This window comes from Bos mutus, chromosome 28 (assembly GCF_027580195.1).
Source record: "Bos mutus isolate GX-2022 chromosome 28, NWIPB_WYAK_1.1, whole genome shotgun sequence".
NCBI lineage: Eukaryota > Metazoa > Chordata > Mammalia > Artiodactyla > Bovidae > Bos > Bos mutus.
Genome location: NC_091644.1, coordinates 32,829,855 through 32,849,480, shown reverse-complemented (window position 1 = coordinate 32,849,480; position 19,626 = coordinate 32,829,855). Strand labels below are relative to the sequence as shown.

General features: G+C 38.1%; 1 protein-coding gene across 8 annotated transcripts in view; it reads left to right on the top strand.

The window, feature by feature from the left end:
- Positions 1-19,626, top strand: part of ZNF33B (zinc finger protein 33B) — a 49,672-nt gene that overhangs the window by 16,885 nt on the left and 13,161 nt on the right. For 6 of the 8 annotated variants that reach the window (XR_011462959.1, XM_070364434.1, XM_070364435.1 and 3 more), the window contains exon 4: positions 518-613. Coding sequence is in view for 7 of the 8 variants with exons in the window: in XM_070364434.1 (XP_070220535.1) it covers positions 518-613 (96 nt within the window). In the remaining variant the exon portion in view is untranslated. Of the gene's footprint in view, positions 1-517; positions 614-1,710; positions 1,969-18,551; positions 18,961-19,626 lie in introns of those variants that run through there. The other 2 variants (XM_070364436.1, XM_070364437.1) reach the window with 2 other exon arrangements.

Here is a 19,626-nt window from a genome sequence, read left to right as displayed (position 1 = left end):
TTGGTGTTCTCCACCTTGTGAGGACACAGCAAAATGGTAGCGATCTGCAAACCAGGAAGAGAGGCCGCACCAGATTCTGACCATGCTGGCACCTTGATCTCCGAGTTCCCAGCCTCCAGGCTGTGAGAAGTAAATTTCTGTTTTTAAAGCCACCTGGTCTATGATATTCTGTTACAACAGCCCAAACAGACTAAAGCATAAAGTAATAATACATGCATATGAGTATTAAATCAGATCCTCTTTGTGGGGCTTTCCTTGGCCACAAAGTTGTAACAAAAAAATTCTTTTAATTAAGAAGCTTATGGACATCATGTGAAGTTTAATGATATTTAAGATTGGAATTAAAGACTCAATGTTTATAGGTCACTTTGGGGCACCAGGAAGATATTTGTGTTTGCTTCTCCAGTGAAATGTTCAATGGCACCTTCATTGAGCAGCTCTAGAAGCTTCCTCCTCTTTCAGAGGCCCTGAAATCTAGGCCACCTGGCCCACGTCATAAATTATTTCACTTTAACAGGGTTTTGTATTACCAAACCAGAGGTGATCTTCAGGCTGGAGCAAGGAGAAGAGCCATGGATATTGGAGGAAGAATTCCTAAGCCAAAGCTTCTCAGGTGAGTTAATGTGTATTGAACAGGTGAACACCAGGGAATTTATTATCTTCCTCTGATTAGTCCAGAGGTTGACAACTTTCAATTTTTTTTTTTAAAGAATATCACTTTAGAGGTCCTAATACTTAGAAGTAACTTAGAAGTCTCCAGATACCACTCTTAGTAAAAATGTTCTCCTTTTGATTCACTTTTTGAATATTTATCATTCTTATATTTGCCAGTAATCCAGTTTTTGCCCACCCCATTTTATTGTTGTTTTCCTTGGTTACTCTATGATTCTCAAAGCAGTTTCAGTTGCTCATCTTACAACCTCCATTGCTCTGTATTCATGCTGTTATTAGCTATTCTTTCATACACTCATTTTTTTGACTCAAATAATTTTTGAGTACCTGCTGTACTCTTAAGAGCTGAGAGTATAGTAATGGAAAAATAATGCATATTAATGAGTTATAGAAATAGTATTTTTAATGCTCACAGGTACCTGAAAAGATAACATTACTAATCATCAGGGAAATGCAAATCAAAAGCACAGTGAGATATCACGTCACACCAGTTGGAATGGCTGGCATCAAGAAGATAAGAGATAATAATGTGTTGGCGAGGATGGGGAGAAAAGGGAACCCTTGTACACCATTGGTTAAGATGTAAATTGGTTCAACCACTATGGAAAACAGTATGGAGGTTCCGCTAAAAAGTTAGAACTAGAACACATTATCCCCCAGCACATTGAATATGTCACCCCATCTCCTGGACTCTGTTGTTTCAGATGAGAAGTCAAGTGTTAATCTTATTGGAGTTCCTTGTATGTTAATAATTGTGTTTCTCTTGTTGCTTTTAAAGTTTTTTCTTTGTTTCTTAAATAGTTTTGCTATGATGCATCTCTGTGTTTATCCCACTTGGAGTTCATCTTGTTGAATTTGCAGATTAATGTTTTTCTTTACATTTGCCAAATGTTTGCCATCATTTCATTGAATACTTTTTTTGCTCCTTGGTCTTTTTTCTTTCCTTCTGGTACTTCCATTATGAATGTTAATGCACTTAGTGGTATCCTTCATTTATTTGAGGCTTTATTCTTTATTTTTTCTCTCTCTGTTCCTTAGATTGCCTTTTGTTGGTTGAGCATCTTCACTTTCACTAATTCTTCTTCCTGTAAGCATCAATCTACTATTGAATCCTTCCAGTGAATTTCTATTGCAGTTATTATAATTTTCAAATCTAGAATTTTGATTTGTCTCTTTATTCTTACTTTCTATGTGATGATCTGCCTTCATACTAATATTTATTTCCTTAAGCTTGGTAGTTTTTGAATGTATTTATAATAGCTGCTGTAAGGTCTGCTAAGTCCCATATCTGGATCCTCTCACAAACAGTTTCTATTGTTGGCTGTTCGCCCAGTATAGGTGGAATTTTCCTGTTTCTTTGTATGTCTTATAATTTCAAAACAAATACTTCAGATAATATTTTGTACCTACTGTAATGAAATTGAATCAGTATTTTTTTTTAAATCATAAAAAGCAAAAGTCCAGGACCAGATGACTTCACAGGTGAATACTACAAAATGTTTAGAGAAGAGTTAACACTTACCCTTCTCAAACTGTTGCAAAACATTATAGAGATATGTTTATTTCATTTGGTGCAGAATGCTTTTGACAAAATTCTACATCCATTTACAATAAAACTCTTAGCAGAGTGTGTATAGAGGGTCATATATGATAAAGCAACAGCTAACATCATTATTCAGTGGTAAGAAACTAAAAGCATTTCCTCTAAGGTTAGGAACAGGACAGGAATGCTCACTCTCTCACCACTTTTATTCAACATAGTATTAGAAGTGCTAGTCATAGCAGTCAGACAAAAGAAAAAGAAATACAAAAAAAAAAAAAAAAAACACACACACAAAAAAAAGAAAAAGAAATACAAAGAATATAAACTGCAAAGGAAGAAGCGAAACTATCATTGTTTGCAGATGACATAATACTATACATAGAAACTTCTAAAGGTGCTGCCAAAAAGCTATTAGAGCTCGTCAATGAATTTGGTAAAATTGCAGGATACAAAATTAACATACAGAAATCTGTTGCATGTCTATACACTAACAACAGGCTATCAAAAAGAGAAATTATGGAAGCGATCTCGATTTTGGTCACCGGTCACTGCTGCCACCACCACCTCCCACCCTGTTCTCTTTCTGGTCGGGTCAGGCCCAACTGGCACCACGTGTGCCCGGCAGAGACTGAGGGAGAGATAAAGAGGAGGGGAGGAGGAGGAGAGGATTCAGGGAGTAGGAGCTGGGGAGCCCTCCTGCGCCACAGGTGTTTGTAGCTGTAAATATTCATCTGAGCACTGCCTTCACTGTATCCTAAAATTTCCAGATACTTGTTGAAGATAGGAAAGCTTATCAAAGAGACCATAGGACTATTGTACTGTATTTGCTGTTTATCCTGAAGCTCAGGTGAGGCAGAACTCAGCTGATCTCTATTTTTTGATTGTTTACTTCCTATTGGCCAAGCAAGACTTTTACTTGGAGAATTCTGTTGTACAGAGCCTGACATCATCTGGGAGCCATAACAAAATGGGAGCATACATTTTCAACTGTCCATTATTTGTGGATCAATAAAGATCAAGCCCTGAGCCTATGGAGTGGGAGCTGACTCCCAAGACCCTTGATTACCAGGGAACTAACCCTAGGGAGTATCAAATAGTAAGAACTCACAGGAAGGAAACCACTTTAATATCAGACCCAGCATCACCCAACCACCAGTAGCACCCTGTGCAAGACACCTCATGTAAACAACAAACAAAACAAAAATACAAACCCAGTCATCAGCAGACAGGATTACCACCTCACTCAGCCTTGCCCATCAGAGGAAAAACAAACGAAAACTCAGCACAAATCTCACCCTAGCTTACACAAACCACTGGACCAACCTTAGGAGGGCAGAAACCAAAAGGAAGAAAGAATTCAACCTTGAAGCCTGGGAAAAGAAGACCTCAAACACAATAAGTTAAAAAAAAAATAATGAAAAGGCAGAGAAATACTACACAAATGAAGTCCAAATAAAGGAAGATAAAACAGGCAAACTACCTGAAAAAGAATTCAGAATAATGATAGTAAAAATGATAGAAAACCTTGAAAACAAAATGGAGAAATTAAAAGAATCAATTAACAAAGACCTAGAAGAATTAAAGAATAAACATGCAGAGACAAACAACACAATTACTGAAATTAAAAGTATCCTAGAAGGAATCAATAGCAGAATACCTGAAGCAGAAGAATGAATCAGTGAGCTGGAAGATAAAATGGTAGAAATAACTTATGAAGAGCAGAATAAAGTAAAAAAGAATGAAAAGAGCTGAGGACAGTCTCAGAGACCTCTGCTGCTGCTGCTAAGTTGCTTCAGTCGTGTCCAACTCTGTGCAACCAACCCCATAGACGGCAGCCCACCAGGCTCCCCCGTCCCTGGGATTCTCCAGGCAAGAACACTGGAGTGGGTTGCCATTTCCTTCTCCAATGCAGGATAGTGAAAGTGAAGTTGCTCAGTCATGTCCAACCCTTAGCGACCCCATGGACTGCAGCCTACCAGGCTCCTCTGTCCATGGGATTTTCCAGGCAAGAGTATTGGAGTGGGGTGCCATTGCTGGGACCTATCAAATGCACCAATATTTGAATTATAGGGGTCAAGGGTATGAGAAATTTTTTGAAGATTATAGTTGAAAATTTCCCCAACATGGAAAAGGAAATAGTCAACTCCAAGAGGCACAAAGAGTCCCATACAGGATAAACGCAGGGAGAAACACGCCAAGACATATACTAATCAAACTAACAAAGACTAAACATGAAGAATATTAAAAGCAGCAAGGGAGAAGCAACAAGTAACATAAAAGGGCAACCCCATACACTTAACAGCTGATCTTTCAGCAGAAACTCTTCAGGCCAGAAGGGAATGGCAGGATATATTTAAAGTACTGAAAGGGAAAAATCTACAACCAAGATTACTATACCCAGCAAAGGCTTCATTCACAATTGATGCAGAAATAAAAAGCTTTTCAGAAAAGCAAAAGAGAATTCAGTACCACCAAACCAGCTTTACAGCAAATGTTAAACAGACTTATACAGTCAAGAAATACAACAGGAGAAAAAAGATCTACAAAATCAACCCCAAACAATTAGAAAGTGGCAATAGGAACATATATATCAATAATTACTTTAAATGTAAATGGATTAAATGCTCCCACCAAAAGACATAGACTGGCTGAATGTATACAAAAAGAAGACCCATATGTATGCTGTCTAGAGGAAACCCACTTCGGACCTCAAGACACATATACACTGAAGGTGAGAGGCTGGAAAAATATATTCCATGCAAATGGGAAGCAAAAGAAAGGTGGAGTAGCAGTTCTCATATCAGACAAAATAGACCTTAAAGAAGTTTACAAGAGATAAGAACACTACATAATGATCAAGGGATCAGTCAAAGAAGAAGACATAACAATTGTAAATATCTATGCACCCAACATAGGAACACCTCAATACGTAAGAAAAACACTAACAGACATAAAAGGAGAAACTGACAGTAACAAAATAATAGTAAGAGACTTTAACACCCCACTCAAACCAAAACATAATATTAGTAAACACAAGTCTTAAATGATACATTAGATGAGATGGACCTCATTGATCTCTTCAGGACATTCCATCCAAATGCAGAAGAATACACCTTCTTAAGTGCACATGGAACATTCTCCAGAATAGACCACATCTTGGGTCACGAATCAAACCTCAGTAAATTTAAGAAAATTGAAATTATATCAAGAGTCTTCTTTGAACACAACACTATGAGACTAGATATCAATCGCAAGAAAAAACTGTAAGAAACACAAACACGTGGAGATTAAACAACATGTTTCTAAAACAAGTTTACTGAAGAAATCAAAAGGGAAATCAAAAGATTTCTAGAAACAAATGACAATGAAAACACAACAACTCAAAACCTACGGGATGCAGCAAAAGCAGTTCTAAGAGGGAAGTTTATAGCAATACAATCCTACCTCAAGAAACAAGAAAAACATCAAATAGACAACCTAACATTACACCTAAAGCAACTGGAAAAAGAAGAAGAAGAAAACCCCAAAATCAGTAGAAGGGATGAAATCATAAAGATTCAAGCAGAAATAAATGAAAAAAGCAGCAGTAATGATGAATAAAACTAAAAGCTGGTTCTTTGATAAGATAAACAAAATTGACAAACCCTTAGCCAGGCTCATTAAGAAAAAAGAGAAGAATCAAATCAACAAAATTAGAAATGAAAAAGGAAAGGTTACAACAGACAATGCAGAAATACAAAGGATTATAAAAGATTATTATGAACAATTATATGGCAAATAAAATGGATAGCCTGGAAGAAATGGACAGATTCTTAAAGTTCAGTCTTCCAAGACTGAACCAGGAAGAAATAGAAATTATGAACAACCCAATTACAAGCACTGAAATTGAAGCTGTCATCAAACATCTCCCAAAAAACAAAAGCCCAGGAACAGATGGTTTCACAGGAGAATTCTATAAAACATTTAGAGAAGAGCTAATGCCTGTCCTTCTAAAACTCTCAAACAGTTGCAGAGGAACACCTCCAAACTCATTCTACGAGGCCACCATCAGCCTGATTCCAAAACCAGACAAACACAACACAAAAAAGAAAACTACAGGCCAATATCACTGATGAACATAGATGTAAAAATCCTCAACAAAATTTTAGCAAACAAAATTCAGCAACACATCAAAAAGCTCATATTCCATGATCAAGTTGACTTTATTCCAGGGATGCAAGGATTCTTCAGTGTACAAAAATCAATCAGTGTGATATACCATATGAACAAATTGAAAGATAAAATCCATATGATCATCTCAATAGATGCACAAAAAACCTTTGACAAAATTCAGCACCTATTTATGATTAAAACTCTTCAAAAAATGGGCATTGAAGGAACCTACCTCAACATAGTAAAGGCCATACATGTGATAGTGAAAGTGAAACTGAAAGTCGCTCAGTTGTGTCTGACTCTTTGCGAGTCCATGGAATTCTCCAGGCCAGAATACTGGAGTGGGTAGCCTTTCCCTTCTCCAGGGGCTCTAGATCCCAACCCAGGGATCGAACCCAGGTCTCCCTCATTGCAGGTGGATTCTTTACCAGCTGAGCCACAGGTGAAGCCCATATATATAATAAAGTGAAAGTGAAGTCGCTCAGTCATGTCCAACTCTTTGCGACCCCATGGACTGTAGCCTACCAGGCTCCTCTCTCCATGGGATTCTCCAGGCAAGAGTACTGGAGTGGGTTGCCATTTCCTTCTCCAGGGGATCTTCCTGACCCAGGGATTGAATCCAGGTCTCCCACATTCCAGGCAGAGGCTTTAACCTCTGAGCCACCAGGGAAGCCATATATAAGCCTATAGCAAACATTATTCTCAATGGTGAAAATGAGCCACCAGGGAAGCCATATATAAGCCTACAGCAAACATTATTCTCAATGGTGAAAATGAGCCACCAGGGAAGCCATAGATAAGCCTACAGCTAACATTATTCTCAATGGTGAAAATGAGCCACCAGGGAAGCCATATATAAGCCTACAGCAAACATTATTCTCAATGGTGAAAATGAGCCACCAGGAAGCCATATATATATATATATATATATAATAAGCCTACAGCAAACATTATTCTCAATGGTGAAAAACTGAAAATATTCCCCCTAAGATCAGAAACAAGACAAGGGTGTCCACTTTCACCACTATCATTCAACATAGTTCTGGAACTCCTAGCTAAAGCAATCAGAGAAGAAAAAGAAATAAAAGGAATCCAGATCAGAAAAGAAGAAGTAAAGCTCTCACTCTTTGCAGATGGCATTATACTGTACATAGAAAACCCTAAACATAGTATCAGAAAATTACTAGAGCTAGTCAGTGAATTTAACAAAGTTGCAGGATACAAAATCAATACACAGAAATCACTTGCATTTCTATGTACTAACAGTGAAAAATCAGAAAGAGCAATTAAGGGATCAATCCCATTCACCATTGCATCAAAAAGAATTAAATATCTAGGAATAAACTTACCTAAGGAGATGAAAGAACTGTACACAGAAAATTATAAGACACTAATGAAAGAAATCAAAGATGACATAAACAGATGGAGTGATATTCCATGTTCCTGGGTAGGAAGAATCAATATTGTGAAAATGACTATACTACCAAATGCAATCTATAGATTTAATGCAATCCCTATCAAATTACCAATGGCATATTTCACAGAACTAGAACAAAAAAATTCACAATTCATATGGAAACACAAAAGACCTCGAATAGCAAAGCAGTCTTGAGAAAGAAGGATGGAGCTGGAAGAAGTCATCAAGACAGTATGGTACTGGTACAAAAAGAGAAATATGAACCAATAGAACAAGATAGAAAGCCCAGAAATAAACCCATGCACCTATGGGTACCTTATTTTTGACAAAGGAGGCAAGAATATACATTGGCGCAAAGACTGCCTCTTCAATAAATGGTGCTGGGAATACTGGACAGCTACATCTAAAAGAATGAAATTAGAACACTTCCTAACACCATACTCAAAGATAAAATGGATTAAAGACCTAAATATAAGACCAGAAACTATAAAACTCTTAGAGGAAATCATAGGCAGACCACTTGATGACATAAATCAAAACAAGATCCTTTATGACCTACCTCCTAGAGTAATGGAAATAAAAACAAAAATAGATAAGTGGGACCTGATTAAACTTAAAAACTTTTGCACAACAAAGGAAACTATAAGCAAGTTGAGAAGATAGCTCTCAAGAATGGGAGAAAATAATAGCAAATGAAACAACTGACAAAGAATTAATTTCCAAAATATACCAGCAGCTCATACAACTAACTCAGTACCAGAAAAACAAATAACCCAATAAAAAAAAGTGGGAAAAAGAGCTAAACAGACATTTCTCCAAAGAAGAGATATAGATGGCTAACAAACACATGAAAAAATGCTCAACATCACGCATTATTCAGTTCAGTTCAGTCACTCAGTCCTGTCCGACTTTTTGCGACCCCATGAATTGCAGCACACCAGGCCTCCCTGTTCATCACCAACTCCCGGAGTTCACTCAGACTCACGTCCATCGAGTCAGTGATGCCATCCAGCCATCTCATCCTCTTTCGTTCCCTTCTCCTCCTGCCCCCAATCCCTCCCAACATCAGAGGCTTTTCCAATGAGTCAACTCTTCGCATGAGGTGGCCAAAGTACTGGAGTTTCAGCTTTAGCATCATTCCTTCCAAAGAACATCCAGGACTGATCTCCTTTATAATGGACTTGTTGGATCTCTTTGCAGTCCAAGGGACTCTCAAGAGTCTTCTCCAACACCACAGTTCAAAAGCATCAATTCTTCGGCACTCAGCTTTCTTCACAGTCCAACTCTCACATCCATAAATAACCACTGGAAAAACCATAGCCTTGACTAGACAGACCTTTTTGGCAAAGCAATGTCTCTGCTTTTGAATATGCTGTCTAGGTTGGTCATAACTTTCCTTCTAAGAAGTAAGCGTCTTTTAATTTCATGGTGGCAATTACCATCTGCAGTGATTTTGATGCCCCCCAAAATAGTCTGACACTGTTTCCACTGTTTCCCCATGTATTTCCCATGAAGTAATGGGACCAGATGCCATGATCTTCGTTTTCTGAATGTTGAGCTTTAAGCCAACTTTTTCACTCTCCTCTTTCACTTTCATCAAGAGGCTTTTTAGTTCCTCTTCACTTTCTGCCATGGGGTAGTGTCATCTGCATATCTGAGATTATTGATATTTCTCCTGGCAATCTTGGTTCTAGCTTGTGCTTCTTCCAGCACAGTGTTTCTTATGACGTACTCTCCATATAAGTTAAAGAAGCAGGGTGACAATATGCAGCTTTCATGTACTCCTTTTCCTATTTGGAACCAGTCTGTTGTTCCATGTCCATTTCTAACTGTTGCTTCCTGACCTGTATATAGCATTATTAGAGAAATGCACATCAAAACTACAGTCACTTCACACCATTCAGAATGGCCCTCATCAAAAAGTCTACAAAGAATAAATGTTGGAGAGGGTGTGAAGAAAAGGGAACCCTTTTGCACTGTTGGTGGGAATGTAAATTGATACAGCCACTGTGGAAGACATTATGGAGATTGCTTAAAAAACTAGGAATAAAACCACCATATGACCCACAATCCCAATCCTAGGCATATACCCTGAGGAAAGCAAAATTGAAAGAGACACGTGTATCCCATTGTTCACTGCAGCATTATTTACAATAGCTAGAACATGGAAGCAGCCTAGATGTCCACTGACAGATGAATGGATAAAGAAGAAAGAAGTAATGGTATATATACACAATGGAATGTTATTCAGCCATAAAAAGGAACATATTTGAGTCAGTTCCAATGAGGTGGATGAACCTAGAACCTATTATACAGAGTGAAGTGAGTCAGAAAGAGAAACATAAATACCGTATTCTAACACATATATATGGAATCTAGAAAAATGGTACTGAAGAATTTATTTACAGGGCAACAGTGGAGAAACAGACATAGAGAATAGACTTATGGACATGGGGAGAGGGGAGGAGTGGGTGAGATGTATGGGAAGAGTAACGTGGAAATTTACATTAAAAAAAATTAAAAGCTTGTATGATGATTTCAGTAGATACAGGAAAAACATTTGACAAAATTCAGCTTTCATTCCAGATTAAGACTCTCAAGTGAAAATAAGACAAAAGGCCTGTTATTGAAAATCAGCTAATGTTGTGCTTAATATTTTAAAACTGAATAACTTCCTAAACAATATCAGGAACAAGACAGGTAGTCCACTCATACTCAGTAACATAATGTAATCTGGCCAGTATAATCAGGGAAGAAAAAGAAAAGAAGGTAGTAGTGGAAAAAGAAGTAGAACTATCTATTCACAAAAAGATAATTATGTAGAATCATTAAAAAAAAATGGCTAGAACTTTTAAGTGCATGTAGGTTGCAAGATAAAAGTCAGCGTACAAAAATCAAGTTTTATTTGCAATAGCATAAACAATATTTTTTTGCTGACCTATCTAGCAAAGATGTGAAAGAGCTCACTGAACATTATAGACCATTGCAGAGGGCAATTTAATACCTAAATAAATGGAGAGAGATAGCTTCATGTCTTGATATATATACTTTTATACATGGTCATTATCCAAGTGCTCAATATCATTAAGATTTTTCTCATTAAAAAGATCTGTAGATTCAGAACAACTCCAATCCAAGTCCCAACAGGCTTTCTTAGAGTAATTGACTAGCTGATTCCTAACTTCATATAGAAGTTCAGAGGAGCTAGAATAACAGCTTTGAAAAATAAAAGCTAACTTGTAGGGTAACAACTACCTGATTTCAAGAGTTACTATGAAGTTATGGTAAACAAGACAGTGTGGTGTTAGCCTCAAGGACACATAGAGACGTTGACCAAAATACAGAACCCAGAAATAAATCTATTAGTATATATTATTGTGTCAGAATGTATCAAACTATATAGTTTGAGTGTATTCAGTTGACTCTTCATGTCTATCTCACTAAAATTCTTTGAGATTGATGTGAAAGTTTCTAAATGGTTGCCTTCTGTGTATTTATCTTATCACCTACTTGTTACATACATCATATTGACTGGCATTGATATGAAACTCTCAACTTTTGAGTAGCACTGCTTTAGAGACACTTGCAAGTAGTCACCAGATGTATAGAGGAATGTCTATATTGTTCATAATAATAGAAAAACTAGATAGTCAACCAGACTATCCATAAGATAGGGGAACCAGTATGTAAATTACAGTGTATTTTCACAGTGGTCTTTTTGACATATATCTATGTACAACAGTGTGGATGAATTTAGGAAACAGTGAAAAAACAAGTCAAAGAAACATATTGGTAAATTTCAGAATGTACGGAGATTTTTTAAAGAAAAATTTTTGATTAAACCTCTTTCATTAAACACTCTGCCTTTGGAGAATTTTACAGGGATTTATATAGGTGAAAGGAAGGGATTTATATAGGTGAAAAGCACGTAATATTTTCAGAGATGCTGCTCTTCTTGAATGGCCTGTATAACATATATTATCAGGGTATAGTTTCCTTGAGTGTGACCATATTTTATTCTTAGAAGACAGAATGCTGACGTTATTTGGAGTAATGGGTCATGATATTTGAATTTAAAATAGTTAATGGTTAAGAAGTCTTTATATAGAGAAAGATAAAGCATGGCTGCAAAACTTCAACAATTCGTGAATCTAGATCAAAATTTTAGAGGTGCTCATTCTACTGCTTAGACAAACTTGCTATTTTCTGTAGCTTATGTGGAAATTTTTCCGTTTATATTTTCTGTCTCTACCAGAGTATATTTTGATAAGTTGTATTTTCCCAAGAAATTATTTATTCTCTTCCATATGTATTTGTAGCAAGTTGTGCAAAAATAGCCTTTTAAGATAATACACCTTGTTTCAATGATTGCTTCTCCCGTATCATTTCTTATTTTGTGTAGTTGCTATTTCTTCCACTTGTTGATTAGATTAGTCAGTGATTTGCCTTTTTTGTGAATTTTTTCAAAGAACCAGCCTTTTGACTTAATTTGTTCAATTTTTGTCTTTCTTTAACTTCTGAGCTAAGAAAACTGCAAAAATAAAAGAAGACCTATTTCACATATTCAAAGAGACCACTAGAAACCTGGGAAAACATACCTAGAATGGTCTTAAGACATACCTTAATAAAATTTTGTTGTTCAGTCGCTCAGTCATGTTCCACAATTTGCAACCCCATGGACTGCAGCATGTCAGGCTTCCCTGTCCTTCACCATCTCCTGGAACTTGGTCAAGCTCATGTCCATTGAGACAGTGATGCTGTCTAACCATCTCATCCCTTTGTTGTCCCCTTCTCCTGCTGTCTTCCATCTTTCCTAGCATTAAGGTCTTTTCTAATGAGTCGGCTCTTCACATCAGGTGGCCAAAGTATCAGAGCTTCAGCTTTAGCATCAGTCGCTCCAATGAATATTCAGAGTTGATTTACTTTAGAATTGACAGGTTTGATCTCCTTGCAGTCCAAGGGACTCTCAAAAGTCTTCTCCAAAACCATAGTTCAGAAGCATCAATTCTTTGGTGCTCAGCCTTCTTTATGGTCCCAACTGTCACATCCATACATGACGACTGGAAAAACCATAGCTTTGGCTATACAGACCTTTGTTGGCAAAGTAACGTCTCTGCTTTTTAATACACTCTAGGTTTGTCATAGCTTTTCTTCTAAGGATGAAACATCTTTTAATTTCATGGCTGCAGCCACAATCTGCAGTGATTTTTGGATCCCAAGAAAAGAAAGTCTGTCACTGTTTCCATTGTTTCCCCATCTATTTGCCATGAAGTAATTGGACCAGATGCCATGATCTTAGTTTCATGAATGTTGAGGTTTAAGCCAGCTTTTTCACTCTCTTTTACCTTCATCAAGAAGCTCTTTAGTTTTTCTTCACTTTCTGCCATTAAGGTGGTATGTCTGAGCATATCTGAGCTTACTGATACTTCTCCCAGCAGTCTTGTTTCCAGCTTGTGCTTCATCCAGCCTGGCGTTTTGCATGATGTACTCTGCATATAAGTTAAATAAGCAGGGTGACAACATACAGTCTTGATGTACTCCTTTCCCAATTTGGAACCAGTCCGTTGTTCCATGTCTGGTTCTAACTGTTGCTTCTTGACCTGCAAACAGATTTCTCAGGAAGCAGGTGAGATGGTCTGGTATTCCCTAAGAATTTTCCACAGTTGGTTGTGATCCACACAGTCAAAGGCTTTAGCATAGTCAATGAAGCAGAAGTAGATATTTTTCTGGAATTCTCTTGCTTTTTCTATCATCCAGCAGATGTTGGCAATTTGATCTCTGGTTCCTCTGCCTCTTCTAAATCCAGTTTCAACATCTGGAAGTCTTCATTATTTACATGGCTATTTGTGAGTTTATTCTTATTTCCTGCTTTTTTCTCTCCTGTTTCCTGCAGTTATTACATTATCTCTGCTTCATTAGAATATATAACATTTATATATTATTCTTCTGTTCTTGTTTTCATCTTTATTTTGGTCTTAGATCTACAGTTAAATGTATTCACTGTTCTATTTTTCTCCCAGTGTTTCCTTAAAGATCTTGGTTGCTCTAAGTTTCTGCGCTTCTAGAAGGTTTCGTGATTACACTGTTAGCTAACTTTGTGACTATCTAAACGTTTTTACATAGCCTTGCTACTTAAAGGAATATAAATAAATGATAAAACCCACTTTCTTTTCTAAAATATGACGCTCCACTGAGCTTTGCTTTGTTTACTGGTGACAAAGTCTATGGCCAAACCTCCATGTTAGTTTTTGTTGAGACATAAGTCTTTTTGTCTAACTGCTACTAACTTCCTTTTAGTAGTTTTATTAACGTATGTCTTAGAGAGGACTTTTCCAGTTCAGTTGTTCCAAGTTCATTGTGGTCCTTTTGAATATGTGGATTAGGTCTTTTATCTTTGGATGGTTTTCTTAGATTGTGCTGTGTGTATGCTTAGTCACTCAGTTGTGTCCGACTCTTTGCGACCCCATGGACTGCAGCTTGCCAGGTTCCTCTGTCCATGGGGATTCTCCAGGCAAGAATACTGGAGTGGGCTGCCATGCCCTCCTCTAAGTTATCTTCCCAACTGAGGGATCGAACCCAGGTCCTCCCACATTGCAGACAGATTCTTTACTGACTGAGCCACTAGGGAAACCTTTTCTTAAATTATAGTTTTCAATTTTAGATTTATCCCATTATTTTCTATTCTTTCTCTTTAAAGACTATAATCATACATACAATTTTGTTTTAATTTTATTTATTATATTTTTGCTCCTACTACTTTTCTGGGTGATGAAATTACAAGTTTATTTTTTTCCATTTGCTTTTCTGTATTTTTAAATTTATTTTTACATTAAAGTATAGTTAATTTACAGTGTTATATTAATTGTTACTGTACAGCAAAGTGATTCAGTTATGTGTATAAACATTTTTTAATACTCTTTTCCATTATGGTTTATCACATAATATTGAATATAGTTCCCTCTGCTGTAGTCGGAGAAGGCGATGGCACCCCACTCCAGTACCCTTGCCTGGAAAATCCCATGGGCGGAGGAGCCTGGTAGGCTGCAGTCCATGGGGTCGTGAAAAGTCAGACATGACTGAGCGACTTCACTGTCACTTTTCACTTGCATGCATTGGAGAAGGAAATGGCAACCCACTCCAGTGTTCTTGCCTGGAGAATCCCAGGGACGGGGGAGCCTGGTGGGCTGCTGTCTGTGGGGTCGCACAGAGTCGGACATGACTGAAGCGACTTAGCAGCAGCAGCAGCTGCTGTATAGTAGGACCTTGTTGTTACCCATTCTATATATAATAGTTTGCACCTGCTAACCACAAACTCCCACTTCATCCCTGCCCACTCTCCCTCACCCTTGGCAACCAGAAGTCTGTTCTCTACGTCTGTGAGTCTCTTTTGTAATTAAGTTCATTTGCATTATATATTAGATTCCACATATAGGTGATATTGTGTGCTATTTGTCTTTCTGTGTCTGACTTACTTCACTTAGTGTGATAATCTCTAGGTCCATCCATGTTGCTGCAAATTGCACGATTTCATTCTTTTTTATGGTTGAGTAGTATCCCATCATGTATATATACCACATCTTCTCTATCCATTCATCAGTTGATGAACATTAGGTTGTTTCCATGTCTTAGCACTGCTGTGAGCACAGCAGTGCATGTATCTTTTTGAATTACAGTTTTGTCTGGATATATGCCCAGCAGTGGGATTGCTGATTTATATGGCAGCTCTATTTTTAGCTTTTTGAGAAACCTTAACTGTTTTCTGTAATGTCTGCACCAACTTATATTCCCACCAGCAGGCAGACTGTCTTTTTAAATCCAGAGTTTACTCATTCCGTTTTTTTTTTTTTTTTTTTTTAGTCTTTGGTTATTGCTCTTGCTGTTTTAATGCCTTTTTTGTTGCCATTTATGAAATTTTCACTCAAGTCTGTTTTCTCTTTGGTCTATTAGTATGCTTGGGCTGTTCTAACAAAACACCATATACTGGGCGGCTTATAGAGCAGAAATGCATTTTCTCACAGTACTGGAGGCTAGTTGTTCAAGATAAAGGTGCCAGCAGCATTCGTTTCTGGTGAGGTCTCTTTCCTCAGCTTGCAGACAGCACCTTTTCACTGTCCTCACATGGCCTTTTCTCTGCAACCCATGAAGAGCAAGTGAACTCTGGTGTCCTTGCCTCTTCTAATAAGGATAACATTTCCATTGGATTTGTGCTCTACCCTTATGAACTCATTTAACCTTAACTACTTCCTAAAAAGTTCTATCTCCAAGTACAGCCACGTTGGGGATTAAGACTTCAACATATGAATTTGGAAGGGGGGAAGTAATTCAGTCTTTATCAGATTCTTTGCAATTTAACTCCTGAAGTGATTTGGTCTTTTTTACCAGTTCTTGCCTCCTTAGTTGCTCATTACTCCAGGTCCGTTCATTTGGCTTTCCTAGCAGTCTGACCTTTATCAGAACTGAGATATCATTCAATATTTTCCCACTGACAATGGAACTTTTTCTTTCTAGGAGTAATTTTATTTGTGGTTCAGTTCAGTCACTCAGTCACATCTGACTCTTTGCAACCCCATAGACTGCAAAATGCCAGGCTTCCCTGTCCATCACCAAGCTTGCTTGCTCAAACTCATGTGATTGAATCAGTGATGCCATCCAACCATCTCATCCTCTCTTGTCCCCTCTCATCCAGCCTTCAATCTTTCCCAGCATCAGAGTCTTTTCCAATGAGTCAGTGCTTCGCATCAGGTGGCCAAAGCATTGGAGTTTCAGCTTCAACATCAGTCCTTCTAGTGAATATTCAGTACTGATTTCCGTTAGAACTAATTGGTTTGATCTCCTTGCAGTCCAAGGGATTCTCAAGAGTCTTCTCCAACACCACAGTTCAAAATCATCAAATCTTTGACGCTCAGGTTTCTTTATGATCCAACTCTCACATCCATACATGACTGCTGGAAAAACCATTAACTTTTGACTAGACGGACTTTTGTTGGCAGAGTAATATCTCTGTTTTTTAATATGCTGTCTAGGTTTGTCATAGCTTTTCTTCCAAAAAGTGAGCGTCTTTTGATTTCATGGCTGCATTCACCATCTGCAGTGATTTTGGAGCCCAAGAAAAGAAAGGCTGTCACTGTTTCCATTGTTTCCCCATGTGTTTGCCATGAAGTGATGGGACTGGATGCCATGATCTTAGTTTTCTGAATGTTGAGTTTTAAGCTAACATTTTCACTCTTCTCTTTCACTTCCATCAAGAGGCTCTTTAGTTCTTCTTTGCTTTCTGCCATAAGTGTGGTAACATTTGCATATCTGAGATTATTGATATTTCTCCCGGCAATCTTGATTCCAGCTTGTGCTTCTTCCAGTCCAGCATTTCTCATGATGTATTCTGCATATAAGTTAAATAAGCAGGGTGGGTGACAATATACAGCCTTGACGTATTCCTTTCCTGACTTGGAATGAGTCTTTTTTTCCATGTCCAGTTCTAATTGTTGCGTCTTGACCTGCATACACATTTCTCGGGAGGCAGGTAAGGTGGTCTGGTATTCCCATCTCTTTTAAGAATTTTCAACAGTTTGTTGTGATCCACACAGTCAAATGCTTTGGCATAGTCAATAAAGTAGAAGTAGATGTTTTTCTGGAACTCTCTTGCTTTTTCGATGATCCAACAGATGTTGGCAATTTAATCTCTGGCTCCTCTGCCTTTTCTAAATCCAGCTTCAACATCTGTAAGTTCACAGTTCACATACTGTTGAAGCCTGACTTGGAGAATTTTGAGCATTATTTTGCTAGTGTGTGACATAAGTGCAATTGTGCAGCAGTTTGAAAATTCTTTGGCACTGCCTTTCTTTGGGTTTGGAATGAAAACTGATCTCTTCCAGTCCTGTGGCCATTCCTGAGTTTTCCAAATTTGCTGGCATGTTGAGTGCAGCACTTTCACAGCATCATGTTTTAGGATTTGAAATAGCTCATCTGGAATTCCATCACCTGCACTATCTTTGCTCATAATGATGCTTCCTAAGGTCCACTTGACTTTCCACTCCATGATATCAGGCCCTCAGTGAGTGATCACACCATCGTTATCTTTTTTTTGTATACAGTTCTTCTTTGTATCCTTGCCACCTCCTCTTAATATATTCTGCTTCTCTTAGGCCCATACCATTTCTGTCCTTTATTGTGCTCATCTTTGCATGAAATGTTCCCTTGGTATCTCTGATTTTCTTGAAGAGATCTCTAGTCTTTCGCTTTCTATTGTTTTCCCCTGTTTCTTTGCATTGATCACTGAGGAAGGCTTTCTTGTCTCTCTGTGCTGTTCTTTGGAATTCTACATTCAAATGTGTATACCTTTCTTTTTCTCCTTTGCCTTTCACTTCTCTTATCAGCTATTTGTAAGGCCTCCTCAGACAGCCATTTTGTTTTTTGCATTTCTTTTTCTTGGGGATGGTCTTAATCCCTGCCTCCTGTACAGTGTCATTAACCTCCATCCATAGTTCTTCAGGCACTCTATCAGATCTAATCCGTTGAATCTATTTGTCACTTCCACTGTATAGTCATAAGGGATTTGATTTAGGTCATACCTGAATGGTCACAATAAACTGTGGAAATTTCTGAAAGAGATGGGAATACCAGACCACCTGACCTGCCTCTTGAGAAACCTATATGCAGGTTAGGAAGCAACAGTTAGAACTGGACATAGAACAACAGACTGGTTCCTAATAGGAAAAGGAGTACGTCAAGGCTGTATATTGTCACCCTGCTTATTTACCTTATGTGCAGAGTACATCATGAGAAATGCTGGGCTGGAAGAAGCACAAGCTGGAATCAGGATTGCTGGGAGAAATATCAATTACCTCAGATATACAGATGACACCACCCTTATGACAGAAAGTGAAGAGGAACTAAAAAGCCTCTTGATGAAAGTGAAAGAAGAGTGAAAAAGTTGGCTTAAAGCTCAGCATTCAGAAAACAAAGATCATGGCATCCGGTCCCATCACTTTATGGGAAATAGATGAGGAAACAGTGGAAACAGTGTCAGACTTTAATTTGGGGACTCCAAAATCACTGCAGATGGTGATTGCAGCCATGAAATTAAAAGACACTTACTCCTTGGAAGTAAAGTTATGACCAACCTAGACAGCATATTGAAAAGCAGAGACATTACTTTGCCAACAAAGGTCCATCTAGTCAAGGCTATGGTTTTTCCTGTGGTCATGTATGGATGTGAGAGTTGGACTGTGAAGAAAGCTGAGTGCCAAAGAATTGATGCTTTTGAACTGTGGTGTTGGAGAAGACTCCCTTGGACTATAAGGAGATCCTACCAGTCCAGTCCTGGGTGTTCATTGGAAGGAATGATGCTAAAGCTGAAACTCTAGTACTTTGGCTGCCTCATGCAAAGAGTTGACTCATTGGAAAAGACTCTGACGCTGGGAGAGATTGGGGGCAGGAGGAGAAGGGGACGACAGAGGATGAGATGGCTGGATGGCATCACTGACTCAATGGACATGACTTTGAGTGAACTCCGGGAGTTGGTGATGGACAGGGAGGCCTGGCGTGCTGCAATTCATGGAGTCGCAAAGAGTCAGACACGACTGAGCGACTGAACTGAATGGTCTAGTGGTTTTCCCTACTTTTTTCAATTTAAGTCTAAATTTGGCAATAAGGCATTCATGATCTGATCCACAGGCACCTTCCAGTCTTGCTTTTGCTGACTGTATAGAGCTTCTCCATATTTGGCTGCCAAGAATATAATCAGTCTGATTTGGTATTGACCATCTGGTGATGTCCATGTGTAGTCCTCTCTTGTGTTGTTGGAAGAGGGTGTTTGCTGTGACCAGTGCATTCCCTTGGTAAA